Source organism: Salvia splendens, chromosome 14 (assembly GCF_004379255.2).
Source record: "Salvia splendens isolate huo1 chromosome 14, SspV2, whole genome shotgun sequence".
NCBI classification, from domain to species: domain Eukaryota; kingdom Viridiplantae; phylum Streptophyta; class Magnoliopsida; order Lamiales; family Lamiaceae; genus Salvia; species Salvia splendens.
In genome coordinates, this window is record NC_056045.1 from 5,869,655 (window position 1) to 5,884,740 (window position 15,086).

The 15,086-nt window shown below is 43.1% G+C and overlaps 1 protein-coding gene across 1 annotated transcript; it reads left to right on the forward strand.

Annotated features, from left to right (window-relative positions):
• The first annotated feature begins 5,008 nt into the window (after positions 1–5,008).
• Positions 5,009–5,637, forward strand: LOC121764984 (putative calcium-binding protein CML23). Its single transcript, XM_042161014.1, has one exon. It carries the CDS (start codon positions 5,050–5,052, stop codon positions 5,482–5,484), a length of 435 nt encoding a protein of 144 aa, XP_042016948.1. The 5' UTR covers positions 5,009–5,049; the 3' UTR covers positions 5,485–5,637.
• Positions 5,638–15,086: the final 9,449 nt, after the last annotated feature.

The following is a 15,086-nucleotide window of genomic DNA, read 5'->3' on the forward strand; positions in this document are numbered from 1 at the left end:
TTTCCGACGACCCAACTTTTATATTCTGTTCGAATCTAGGTACGTGCTCTGTTTTCTCCATCTTCGTGTTTGATTTAGTTAAAAGAATGCACCTCGTTGTTAGTTAAAGTTTCAGTTTGTTATTTGCAGCTTTTCTGCCGTACTTGCTAATTCTGGAATTATGGTCCCCACTGTTATATGCTTTTTGTCTGCTTTTATTAGGTATCCATTTACACGGTCTAGGAAGTAAATTTAATATCTCATAGTCTTGATGATGTTTGATCTCAGCATGTTTACAGATTCATAGGTCTAGCGTGTACATTTCTTGCCTAGGTCTAGTCGTAGTTAAACCTCAACCCAGTTTGCGTGGCAGCAGCCGCCCTTGTCCAAAGTTTCTAAATGCTTTCTTACGTGTCCATCTTCGTGTGATCGACCCCTGCTTCTCTATACAAAATCATAGTATTCGGGTTGAGGGATCTTTGAAGGGGAGTGTAGTGTGCCCAACGACAGAGCATTCTGTGTTCTCTTGAGTCCTAGACCAAGTGATCTAGTGGATTCACAGGACTTTTGCTACACACAGCAGCACAACCTCGAACTTCAGGGAGGCATCGCACTCCAACCCATGATAGAGTCTCTTCCCAATAGCAGTGCGTCGTCGCACGGAGGGATGGAGCGGTCATTGGTGGTGAGTGTGGTATCATATTCTGTGCTACCTAATTCAAAGGTAGCAGGCTGCCTAAATTTACAAAAATTAGGGACAACAATACCTCCCACTTTAGCTTCAATAACCTTACTGAACTCGGGTGAGAAATTAGGTTGATCCTCGGTCATTGAACTTGACTCCATGTGTTGATCGGGATGGACGAACGCATGCGGCCACTTAACGCCGTTCTTGACGACCTCTTCAAGGGTCTCGTCGCTTGGAACATCAAGAGTACCTCCATCCTCGAGAACAGCCGTTGCAGGGGACATCGACAATGTTTCTGGGGAGATGACGTGCTGCTGCGTCGGTGGTGACGTGGCATGGGTCGATGGGCGATTCTCGCGGGTCTGCCACGGGCTCCATGGGGATGGACCGTTCGCGGCTGTACCAACCTTATATAGGTCGGAATCGAACCACTGCATAACGACCAACAAGAAGTCGTCCCATTCATCATCTTTGTTGTTTTCTTTCCAAAAATCTATCCAATCCGATGTTGGGTGATTGAATAAGTACTTAGTCAGGTATAAACAATCGGGAAGTGGTGTGTAATGATGATTGTAGTACTCCAGGACTTTTCGAATCCAATTTCGGGCATTCTCACCGTTGAAATGAGGAGGAACAAGTCGTAGTCGCGACGAGGCCTCAAGCACAACACGAGGCGGTGTCTGCGTGAGCGATGGTGGTATTTGCCATCCCTGTGTCGTCGTCACCGCTGTTGGTGTCTCAGGCGGCTCCTTCGGTGGCTTCAAGATGGTGGCAGCAAGTTTGGTCAAGGTTTCCTCGAGTCTTTTGTTTAATGCATCTTGTTGTCGTGCGAAGGACTGTAGCTCGAGCTCTTGTGTCAACAATTCCTCGTCCTGCTTGGCGAAACAGATGTTCATATCGAACAACATCCTACCGATGTCGTTGAGGGAATATGTGGTCGCGGCCATGGAAGGAGTACGGATTGGAGAGAGTGGTTGTGGCGGGGCTGCCATATCTGGACGACGACTCGGCAACGGAGGAGATGCTTGAGCAGCGAGTGCAATGCGGAGAAACGTGGGTGGTGACTGCTGGACAGCGGCAAGACCGGCTGACGCTGACTCCACAGCGATGGCGGTGGGACCTGGCTGGTATGGACTGCGGTGTAAGGGGCGGCTATTGGATTGTGGAGTGTGAGTTTTTTTTTTTGGTCTTGGAGATTTGAGGTTTTAGATAAGGTAAGGAAGATGGAAAACAACCGTGAGTTTGGAGAGATTGATGGATGATGGAAGAGTAAATCAATGGAAGCACCAGTTGATAGACCCTTGATCTATCGGACTAGAGCACCAATAATTTTTAGAGAGACGAAGCAAAAGATAAACCCTAGTTGAGGTGCTAGGGGGCGATTTCCGTCAGAACCGAGAATGAGAATAAGTTTATACTTTATTTCTCAATGAATGAAAATCCTATAGAATTCTATTATATAGAATTCCCCTAACACACGTCTTGTTAATCACGAAACATAACTAAAATAAAAGATTACAAAAGATATGGAAAATAAATAAAGATAATTAACTAAAATAAAAAATACGCTAAAATATTGGAGATAATCTTCAGCGAGCTTTGCTAGATCGAGGACCCTATCATTATACTATCACAAAATTTATGAATTATCCTGATCATATTTTTTATGACGTATATATCATAATACCAATGTCAATGTGAACTATTAGTATTTTATGTGAACAACTTTTAGGTAAGCGTTTGTTAAAAAATATAAAAAACTTGACTTTTTTTCTCCTCAGCCCATAAACGACATTGTTATAGCAAAGAATGGTTAAAAACATTTTATGTTCTCATCTTCTAGAACATTCATGAAAAAGTCTCAAACTTTTAGTGTATTTCATAAAATGTCCCCTACTTTTATCATGTTCCAGAAAATCTCCAATATAACATATATAAAAAAATTAGTTGAGGACACAAAACACTATTAGTCCTTCTCGATTTTTTTTTTGCTAAAACAATGTTATTTCATGTGTTGATGTGAATTTTTGCATAGCGGAATATTTTGTGGAATGGATCGAAAGTTATGAACATTTAAGTTGAGGACGTTGTATAGAATTTGCTCAAAGTCATGAACATAAAACGCTATTAATTTATATACAACGTATGATTTTGGGATATTTTTATTAAAAATACAATCTGAATCAAACCGAATACCCAAATTTTGAAGTAAAAGAAACCCTAAATCTAATCCAATCTTGTGAAAAATCCAAATGAAATTTAATATTTCGGATTTATGGATGTCATTTTAAAAATGATCAATTTTTTTTTAATCAGAAACACCCTTTGTGGGAGGGGGTTTAGACAGACCCCCAACCCGTAAATAAAATCAAAATGTAATGTTCCAAAAACATGATCTTAGCCCAAAAGTGACTAAGATCTAAACAAGAACATGAAGGTGCAAAATAGGGGTCCCACAAGTCGGGATCTTCCATTCTATCAAGTGAAAAAAAGATGACTAAATACACTAAAGGGATAAACGAAAACAGACCAAAACCAACCACCAGAAGAGCTAGATCAACCCACATCTCTACGTCGGAAGCGGAAGTTAGGATATCCCAGCTGGTTCATCCTAACTAGCGACATCAGGTACCGAGGCGCAGAGATTGGATCAAAATATGTAAGGGCAGGGGTCTGGACCCCCTACCTGCCATGAAATCAACGGCCCTGTTTCCTTCTCTGTAGATGTGTGAGAATCGAACATGCCGCTGAGCTGTCATGCTCCGAATCAAAGCCATATGGTGTCTAAAATCCGCAGAGCCAAAGTGTCTAGATGACAACAAACTAACCAGAGCCGCTGAGTCCAGCTCTATCCAAATGTGAGTAGAAAGCTCCATAGCCATCTCCAAACCCCGAATCAGAGCCAAAAGCTCGATGATGCAGCTATCGGAGCACAAAAAGCCCGCAGAAGGCCTCCATCAGACCCACAAACCAATCCTCCATCCCCCGCCGCCAGTGTCGATGTAGAGAAGGCACCGTCTGTGTTCAGCTTCACCCAAGGTGCATCAGGGGGATGCCATAGAACCATGAGCGACCGCAGAACACGCTGTCTAGGGTAGAAAGGCATGAAATCAACCGATGGCGAGCATCCCCTCCAATGAGTCGAGGTGATCCTGCCGGCCATAACTAGCACATGCAGATGATGAGTGACCTGCCAAATAACATGTGAATGACGAAAAGGGCGACCGCCATGCTTACAACCGTTCCTCTCCGTCCAAAGAAACCAAGCAATCAAACAAGGAACAAGAAAACTAACGTGCATGGCGGGAGCCCTCTGGAAAGAGGACCTCCGCCAGTGACCTAGTCTAAGTGCAATATCGGTGCTCGTGTGAATCGGTGTGTGCGAGGAAGGAAACCAGGCATCGAAATACTCCCATGCAGAAATCGCCGACTGACTCGAGAAGAAAACATGACTGAGAGATTCTACCGAAGGAGACCTACAGCACTGACACCTAGACGCTAACTCTATTCCCCTCTGCAACTTCTCATCCACCTACAGCCTACCAAAAAGTAACCTCCAAATGAACACCGACATGGTAGGAGTCAACCCCTGGTTCCAAATAAGACAAAAAATCTCTCTCTTCGGCAATCTAGTCCGGATGTTCTCCCAGGCTGAGGTCACAGAGAACTCGACATGGCTAGTCAGATTCCACCGCCTCACATCCTTTGCCCTCAACTCGATCGGTGTGGCTCTGATCTGGTCTATCACATCGAGAGGTATGCCGAACAAGATTTGTTGTAAACTTGTAGACTGTAGTAGTACATTCCATAACAAAATTAATTAGTGTATTCGGTGCTTCTTTGGATACAGAAATGAATATTTGGAAGGTAATACAACTCATATTAACATGTGTCTAACTGAAACCAATAATTCGAAAGCCCCTGCTTTCAAAGAAAGTATAATTATACTAGTATTAATTTTATTTTGAATAAATACATATTTTTACTTTCTAGTTGATATCCATTTAATGAATTTTTACTGATTGGACAAATGTACACATTTAATTATTCATAATTTTTTAAAGGTGACTCAAATATTTAATAAAAAAACATGTATATTATGAATCCTAGTGTTGCAATATGAAGCCGTTATATATTTAACCGCGTAGTTGAAATCTGTGACAGATGATTTCGAATTAGATACGTCGACAACAAGAATACTGGTCAAAATGCGCAAAACCCTATTTCTTAGTTGCGCGTTAAATTTACTTCCACGAAACTCCTCTATATATATGTATAAATATACCATTTCTGCACAGTTTGAAGGAAATTCAATCATTCCTACTTATACTAATTCCCCTTTCTCATAATTTGGGGGGTTTTAATTAGGGATTCAAATCTCCATGGAAAAATACGCGCGAGTTTTCAACCGATTCGATTCGAACGGGTACGGCAAGGTGTGCCCGGCGGAGCTGCAGCGGTGCGTGGCAGCGATAGTCGGGGAGATGACGGAGGAGGAGGCGGCGGCGGTGGTGGCGCTGATGGACTCGGACGGCGACGGATTGCTGAGCCTGGAGGATCTGATGAGAGTGGTGGAGGATGCGGCGGAGGAGGAGAAGGCGAGCGATCTGAGGGAGGCGTTTAAGATGTACGAGATGGAAGGGAGCGGCTGCATTACGCCGTCGAGTCTGCGCCGGATGCTCAGCCGATTGGGGGAGCGGAGGAGCGTCGATCAGTGCGGCGATATGATCGCCGCCTACGATCTCAACGCCGATGGAGTTCTCACGTTTGATGAGTTCAAGGTCATGATGGCGTCGTCACCCTCGGCGGCAGCGTGATATGGCGTCGTGTTTGGTTTGGTGGCATGTAAATGATTAGTTGTGAATTATTCATTTGATGATTTGTGTAGAGCTAGGGATTCATTCTTTTGGTATTCGAGACGATTATGTATTCTTTGTTATGGATTTATTCTCTCTTTTTTCTTTTTGGCATTAATATTCCAGACTATTTATTCCTTGAGATGAATTTATTCATCAACAGACTACAGCGCAGCACTCAAATTTCTTCAATTAGAGGCAACCTCTCACGCGTTCTCGATTCTCATACTGTGCAATATGATGCATGCTGTCGACGAACACGTCATTGTACTATATATGCCAAAGACACTTCACCATTGCCAACCATGATAGGAGAATGCTGAATGGTCGTTGCGTGTCCTTACGTGATGACTCGTCTCTATGCAAAACAAGCTAGTGATGACTCGTCTCTATGCAAAACAAGCTCTTTTGGCCTCAGCAGGACACAAAATGATCTTAACGAACGTCGATCGTTTCGAATAGATACTTCAGTAAAATAGTAATTCGTGTTGTAGCAATGTTATTAGCCATTAACCATATAAATGAGACGAATTTAAGAGATAAAATGATTGAACTAATAAAATTTTAATTATTTCTTTTCCAACCAATAAGCTAAAGATTCAAGCAAATAAAACAACAATAATAAACAAGAAATTATTAGATCCTCTATAATAATTCAATAAAAGCACACCACTCAATTTCCAATATAAGAAAAGCTAATTACGCATCTTTTGTGAAATTTATTATTTAACTGTCATCTTTTCATTTTACTGTGTACTCTTCCAGACTTCCAGTCTTCCATATGTTTAGTTGTAAACTTAACAAAATAAATATATACTGATAAAAAAAAGCTTTTAAAAACGTTTATCAGTAAAATCATTTATTCAATTAAAATTCTCAATAAGAAATATAATTATAATCATTTTATCTGGTCAAATTATATTTAAGTATGTACTAGGAGTATAACATAACTATAATACTGCACTAGTTTTATACAAGATGGACGCGGGACTGGAATTGTTATTGGAGAGTCAAGATATTTCCCAAAAGAGAGGAAGAAAAGTGGATGCCGCAAAGGCAAAATGATGATGTGGCGTAAATTTTTGTATAGAATCTAGAATCATAGAGTAAAATTTGTGTGATAGTTTTACATGTCAAAATTAATAAGATGTACTATCAGGATTTATATTGGAAGACATCAAACATAAATAAGATTATATTATACAGCGATCTCACATAAAGTTTCAAATTTATAGATTACAAGTTTCACATGAGGAGTACTTTACTTTTTGGGATATAAAATAATTTCGACATACCATTCGCATAATCGAAATATAAATTGGTGACACTAGAATTCGTCCTGGATGACGAGGTCAACCTGAACCAGAAATATTATTATATCTTGACCATGACTAACTTCTAACCCATTCGTGGGAATGAAGCAACCAGGTCTACATTCGAATTAGCTGCGTGTATAATATGGTAACCTAAATTGTTGGTTATTTACGTATATTCTACTACTAGTAGTACTCCTTATTTATTTATTTGTTGATTTCAAAAGGAAATTTCTAGTAGTAGTATTTGTTAATAAGAAGAGTAGACCGATCAAACACCAGATAAATTTATAAATTATAATTATACAATATACAAAGGTTGTGATAAAATACAAACTCTATATATGGTATAAATAATCTAGACAGTTAGAAAATTTTAACAAACAAAATAGTAACAACATAAAATGTAAATACATCATCAACTATTGACATTGCGTTGACATTTTCTGTTTCTTTTATTTTGTCATTTTTAACGGTTCAGATCATAATTTGGAGTTTGTATAATATTTAGAGCTTACATTTGTTGGAATCGTGCTTGGTCAAATGATTTTTGACTAATAATAAATATTACAAGACATTTAATTTTGTGAAATTAAATGCAATAACGTCGATCTACGTTCCGAGTAGATGACCGTAGTATATTCATTTTCTCAAATCCGATTCCCGGTGAGTGAGAAATAATATATTAAAGTTGTTCACAATAAAACTAGAAATGAGCTATGTGAAAAGACTAAGAGATTAATTAACTAAGTGTTAATTATCCCACATCGGGGATGATAGACTTCTTTGATGAAGTATTTAATCAGATGAATTATTATCGTGGAATAAGACGGGTGACAGAGCCCACACGCGAGCGCCGCCGCCGCCCGCCCGCGAGCCGCGCACCGCGCACCGTGCACCGGGTGCCTTGTGCCTTGGCAATTGGTCTTTGGGTGGTCTTTGGGCTGTTCTTTGGAGCTGGTCGTTGAGCGTGGTTCGAGCCCCGCTTGTTCTTTTTAGACCACCCCAAACTCCACGCTATCCCCGACGGGTCTGGTCCACGTCATGGTCCCGCTGGACCCCGACGCATGACGGGAGACAAAAGGTCCCCGCTGGACCCCGACTCACAACGGGAGTCAAAAGGTCCCCGCTGGACCCCGACGCATAACGGGAGACAAAAGGTCCCCGATGGACCCCGACGGTCCATGGTGTATCCCGTCGTGTAGCATGTCCAGGTGCGTCGTGTCTCTTCAGCTCCAACTGGCTAGTGCACCAGTCAATAACCCCCGGCGGTTACGGTCAAGCCATCATGACACACATAATGGCTGTTGACTCCATCAATGCCCTGCAGGTGGACTTGGCCTATAAATAGGCATGCATCCATTGCATTCTAGACATAGAATACACAAGCATTCCTGCATACACGCTATCTCCCTCTCTGCATATCTTCCCGTCGAAGCTCTGCCCCCGCCTTACTCCCGTTCGTCGGAGCTCTGTTGCTAGCGGTGCTGCTACTTCAGAGACGAAGCCGTTTTATCTTTGGGGACGACACGCCAAACAGAGAGCACTACCGGGGCGTATCTCGTCTTGCGGGAAGAGGACTCCTCGACTCGGCTTACCGCTTTCCACAGATATTTTCCCGTGTAATTGTTTCAGTTTTTCCGTGTAATTTTCCTTTGTTTATTTTCATTGTAATTTTCACCCGGCAAGACTTGTATCTCATTTCGACAACAATCGCAAGACGAGATATTCTTGCCACTAAAGGACTTTACACACACCAAGACTGACCCGTCTACTGCCTCTGCCACCGTTCCATCCACCGTGTCCCCCGTCACTCCCTTCAACACGTCGTCGGACATAACGATGATTCCGACTCCTGGCTTCTCAACCTCTTCATCAACAGCCCCTTGGGTGTTTGACAACCCATTTGGGACGGTTTCTGGATTCACCTCGAGTGGGTCGGTCGGTTCCACTTTCAGTGGTTCCATTGGATCCTTCATTGGGTCAAGTGTCGGGGCCTTCGAGCACGGCACGGGTGCTGGACCCTCCGGGTCGGCACGGGTGCTGGACCCTTTGGGGTCGGCATGGGTGCTAGCTCCTTCGGGGGCAGCACGGGTGTTGGACCCTTCGGGGTCGGCACGGGTGCTGGACCCTTCGGGGTCGGCACGGGTGCTGGATCCTTCGGGGTCGGCACGGGTGCTGGATCCATCGAGGTCGGCACGGGAGCTGGATCCTTCGGGGTCGGCACAAATGCGGGGGCCTCCATGCTCCACGCAACTGTGGGTGGTACTGTGCCCCAACCAATTGTTAGCTCCTACGGGGGCAACGGATTTTGTCCATTCCATGGGACAAGCTCGGCACCAATGGCACCAAGGATGATGCCACCCGCTGAGAAGCCGTCGAAGTTCACTGGAACGGACTTCAATAGATGACAACAGAAAATGTTGTTCTACCTAACAACGTTGGGAGTCGTTAACTTCCTCAAGGAGAACGAGCCAACCCCGCCAAGCGAGGATGAGGCACGTGTCGAGATGTACGTCGAGTATGACGCTTGGCGCAAAGGAGACTATCTTTGTAACAACTTTATTTTAAGTGCTTTAGATGATAGTCTCTATAACATGTATTGTACTATTCCCACATCAAAACAAGTGTGGGAAATGCCAGATAAGAAGTACCGTAGTGATGATGCGGGTACTAAGAAATTTGTAGTAGCTAAGTACTTGGACTACAAAATGGCCGACTCCCGACCAATCATGGACCAAGTGCAAGAGTTCCAGCTCATCATCCACGACCTCGCCGCCGAGGGAATGGCCCTCCCTGAAGCTTTCACGGCGGGCACGGTCATTGAAAAACTTCCACCCGGCTGGAAGGACTTCAAGAGCTACCTTAAGCACAAGCGAAAGGAGATGAATCTTGAAGACTTGATCGTGAAGTTGCGCATCGAGTCAGATGTGCGCAAACGCGATGGTTTGGCTAAGGGCCATGGCCCACCTGTTGCAAAGGACAATCTGTTGGAGCGGGGCGGTCCCTCCAACAAATGCTCTCGTCCAATTGCAAAGGACAAGGGCAAGAAGAAGCAGCCTGCGAGGAAGGTTGAAGGCAACTGCTACAACTGTGGCAAACCTGGCCACTTTTCCAAGGACTGCCGCAAGCCGAAGAAGAAGCCGGCTGCCCACGTTGTTGAAAAAGAATTCAAGGACTAGGATGAAAGTGACCTTGTTGCTGAGGTCACGGAAGAAGTCAACCTTGTTGATAACAAAGGTGGCTGGTATATCGACACTGGAGCTACTGCCCATGTTTGTGCCGATAAGAGTAAGTTTGCCTCCTACACCGCTGTTGAAGGGAGGAAGATCAATATGGGGAATCAAGCCTCGTCTCAAGTCCTCGGCATTGGAGACGTGATTCTCATGATGACGTCTGGCGTCACCATCACTTTGAAGGATGTGCTGCACGTCCCGGACATCCGAAAGAACCTAGTGTTAGGATCAATACTAGTGAATAAGGGGTTTAAACTTGTATTTGAATCTGATAGGTTTTCTTTGTACAAGTTTGGGAAGTCACTCGGAAAAGGCTTTGTAACCGACGGACTTTTCAAGCTTAGTGTAGTTGTACGCCATGTCCCTAAGCCGTTGGCTAATAATAAGAATGCATCTACTTCTTCTTACTTGACTGAGTGTTCTAACTTGTGGCACAATAGATTGGGACATGTAAATCAAATTGCCATTAAAAGATTAGTAAGTTTAGATTTACTAAAGGCAAATGAAGTAGAAACTCAAAACAAATGTGAAACTTGTCTTGAGGCAAAAATGACTAAGTTACCGTTTCATTCGGTTGAACGGAACACAAAACCCCTTGAATTAATTCACACGGACGTACGTGACTTAAAATTGGTACAAACGAGAGGTGGTAAAAAATACTTTATCACATTCATAGATGATTGCAAAAGATATTGTTATGTCTATCTTTTAAGAAGTAAAGATGAAGCAATAGAAGCGTTCAAAAATTATAAGAACGAAGTCGAGAATCAACTTGGATGTAAAATCAAAATGATCGAAGTGATAGATGAGGTGAATACGTAGCCCCGTTTGAGGAATTATGCAACGCAAGTTGTATAATTCACCAAACGACTGCACCATATTCACCACAATCTAATGGTGTTGCAGAACGCAAGAATCGAACTCTCAAAGAGATGATGAATGCGTTACTGATCAGTTCGGGGATGCCCCAGAACATGTAGGGGGAAGCTGATTTGACAGCCAACTACATCCTAAACAATATCCCACTCAAAGGTAAGGACGTTACTCCTTATGAGTTGTGGAAGGGAATGAAGCCATCATACAAATACCTCAAAGTGTGGGGGTGTTTGGCTAAGGTGATGGTTCCTCCGCCCAAAGAAGTTACAATCGGTCCTAAAACGGTTGACTGCATCTTCATTGGGTATGCACTTAATAGTAGTGCATATCGATTTGTTGTCCACAAGTCTGAAATACCGACTGTGACCGTGGGAACAACAATCGAGTCAAGAAATGTTGTATTTCTTGAAAACATATTTCCTCGCAAAGACAGAGAAAATATTGTACCCAATTCTGAGACGAGAATTGAGGATGAAGCCACTAGTTCTAAATCAGCGGATGAAGAGCCAGAATCGCACAAGCGAACAAGGCCTGATCCAAACGATGCGGTACCAAGACGTGGTAGCAGGGTCAGAACACCAAAGACATTTGGTCCTGACTACATTGCATTCATGTTGGATGAAGAACCAACATCGATAAAAGTAGCCTTTGCTGGCCCAGACGGGTTGCATTGGAAAGAAGCTGTTCAAAGCGAAATTGAGTCAATTTTGCTAAACCACACGTGGGTGTTGGTAGATCTACCTGAAGGTGCTAAACCTTTAGGATGCAAATGGGTCCTTCAAAGAAAGTTTAAGGCCAATGGAACAGTGGACAAGTATAAAGCTCGACTGGTAGTCAAAGGCTTTAAATAAAAGGAAGGGTACGATTTATTCGATACATACTCACCTGTAACGATGATTACATCAATTCGAGTGCTTCTCGCGATTGCTGTTGTGCACAATCTTGAGATTCATCAAATGGGTGTTAAGACTGCGTTTCTAAATGGTGACCTTGAAGATGAAATCTATATGGAACAACCTGAAGGTTTTGTAGTACCTGGACAAGAGAAAAATGTATGCAAGCTGGTTAAATCCCTCTATGGATTGAAACAAGCGCAATTGCAGTGGCACTTGAAATTTGATAACGTGATGTTATCAAATGGATTTAAAATCAACGAATGTGACAAATGTGTCTACATTAAGAACACTGATAATGGATACGTTATAGTGTGTCTCTACGTTGATGATATGTTAATCATGGGTAGTAACACCCAAGTGATTAACGACATGAAAGCCATGTTGAAGAAAAACTTCGACATGAAGGATATGGGTCTAGCCGATGTAATTCTTGGAATGAAAATTCTAAGAACATCCGAAGGAATCACCTTAACACAATCTCATTATGTTGAGAAAGTATTAAAGAGATTCAATGCCTATGATGGCATCCCGGCTAAGACGCCTATAGAGCTCAATGTTCACTTGAGCAAGAACAGGGGTGAGCCACTTGCACAAGAAGATTATGCACGGGTCATTGGATGCATTATGTATCTTACTAATTGCACTCGGCCTGATATTGCTTGCGCCGTGAACAAGTTGAGCCGTTATACGAAAAAACCAAGCAAAGAGCATTGGAAAGCTCTTGTAAGAGTTTTGAGATATCTCAAGAATACTCAAAATCATGGGCTGCACTTTTCGAGATACCCCCGGTACTTGAAGGGTACTGCGATGCAAATTGGATATCTGATAACAAAGACTCACTTTCAACAAGTGGATATGTCTTTACTATTGGGGGTGGTGCTGTCTCGTGGAAATCCACGAAACAGACATGTATAGCCCGATCCACCATGGAATCTGAATTCATAGCTTTAGATAAAGCCGCGGAAGAAGCCAAATGGCTTAAAAACTTCCTTGAAGATGTTCCATGTTGGTCAAAGCCCGTGCCTCCAGTGTTAATTCACTGTGATAGCCAAGCCGCTATTGGGAGGGCAAACAGTGGCTTGTACAATGGTAAGTCTCGACACATTCGTCGACGACACAATACCGTGAGACATTTGATCACAACAGGGGTGATTACAATTGACTACGTGAAGTCATTGGATAATCTAGCGGATCCGCTAACCAAAGGGTTAAATCATGATCAAATGAATAAATTGCTAGAGGGAATGGGTTTGAAATCCACAAACTAAAGAATTGTCATAGTGGTAACCCAACCATGATGACTGGAGATCCCAAGAACTTGGTTCAATGGGAAAACTAAGCTATTAGAGTTCGTGTGAAACACTCATCTATATCTATTCCCTAGAGAGCAATAGAGTGTTTGAAAAAACTTGCCTAGTGGTGAGGTTAAGTCTATGACTTTTAATGATTCCTAAAGGATCTCGTTGAGATGAAGTTCTCAAGGAGACTAAGTATGGCAAGATACTTAACGAGTAATCACCTATGTAAGTGTGAAGTGGGGCCGCTTCAAACTATACACTTATGAATCCAAAGTGGTGTCCAAGGCCTGAAATGGACACAAAACGTGAGAACGGATGAGGTTGAGGTGTTTAAGTGTTAACATCATTGTCTCGGTGCACGCCGTGGAGGAATAGTTCAAAGCACCGCGCTACTAGTCCGCATGTGTATCCGATGGTGTTGACTATGGATGGTTCAAAGCAAAAAACTACATATCCTTATGCTTACATACCACTTGAGGGTTGAGCTTGTATCTGCATACATATGCATTTGGCAATTTCCACTCATGTGGGGGATTGTTGGAATCGTGCTTGGTCAAATGATTTTTGACTAATAATAAATATTACAAGACATTTAATTTTGTGAAATTAAATGCAATAACGTCGATCTACGTTCCGAGTAGATGACCGTAGTATATTCATTTTCTCAAATCCGATTCCCGGTGCCCCGTGCCCCGTGTACCGGGTGCCTTGTGCCTTGGATCTTGGCAATTGGTCTTTGGGTGGTCTTTGGGCTGTTCTTTGGAGCTGGTCGTTGAGCGTGGTTCGAGCCCCGCTTGTTCTTTTTAGACCACCCCAAACTCCACGCTATCCCCGACGGGTCTGGTCCACGTCATGGTCCCGCTGGACCCCGACGCATGACAGGAGACAAAAGATCCCCGCTGGACCCCGACTCACAACGGGAGTCAAAAGGTCCCCGCTGGACCCCGACGCATAACGGGAGACAAAAGGTCCCCGATGGACCCCGACGGTCCATGGTGTATCCCGTCGTGTAGCATGTCCAGGTGCGTCGTGTCTCTTCAGCTCCCACTGGCTAGTGCACCAGTCAATAACCCCCGGCGGTTACGGTCAAGCCATCATGGCACACATAATGGTTGTTGACTCCATCAATGTCCTGCAGGTGGACTTGGCCTATAAATAGGCATGCATCCATTGCATTCTAGACATAGAATACACAAGCATTCCTGCATACACGCTCTCTCCCTCTCTGCATATCTTCCCGTCGAATCTCTGCCCTCGCCTTACTCCCGTTCGCCGGAGCTCTGTTGCTAGCGGTGCTGCTACTTCAGAAACGAAGCCGTTTTATCTTTGGGGACGACACGCCAAACCGAGAGCACTACCGGGGCGTATCTCGTCTTGCGGGAAGAGGACTGCTCGACTCGGCTTACCGCTTTCCACAGATATTTTCCCGTGTAATTGTTTCAATTTTTCCGTGTAATTTTCCTTTGTTTATTTTCATTGTAATTTTCGCCCGGCAAGACTTGTATCTCATTTCGACAACAATATTTTATTACATCCCCAAATATACAACGTGCACACTAATAATAGAACTATATTAAAAGAATAATAATTAAACTTATTAACATTTATTCCAAAAAGATAGATAGAAGTTTAAAATTTATATTTCTTGATTATATACTACTATAAATTAAATCTACAATAATAACAATACACAGAATTTATATTTTTCTCCCTCATCAATATTTAAATAAAATTTGACCCGCCAAATTTGACAATGAAATGTTTTTGTCTTATCCTCCCCATTCATCACTCCGTCAACTCTTAAAGAAGCCTCGCAGCCTCGCTGCAATTTCGCCCGCGCAGTTGCATCCTCCTCCACACAACTCCTCGCGATCATCGCCGCCGCCAAATCCCTTCCAAATGTTACAATCCATCCACCCCCTACATTTCCTCTACATCTTCAGA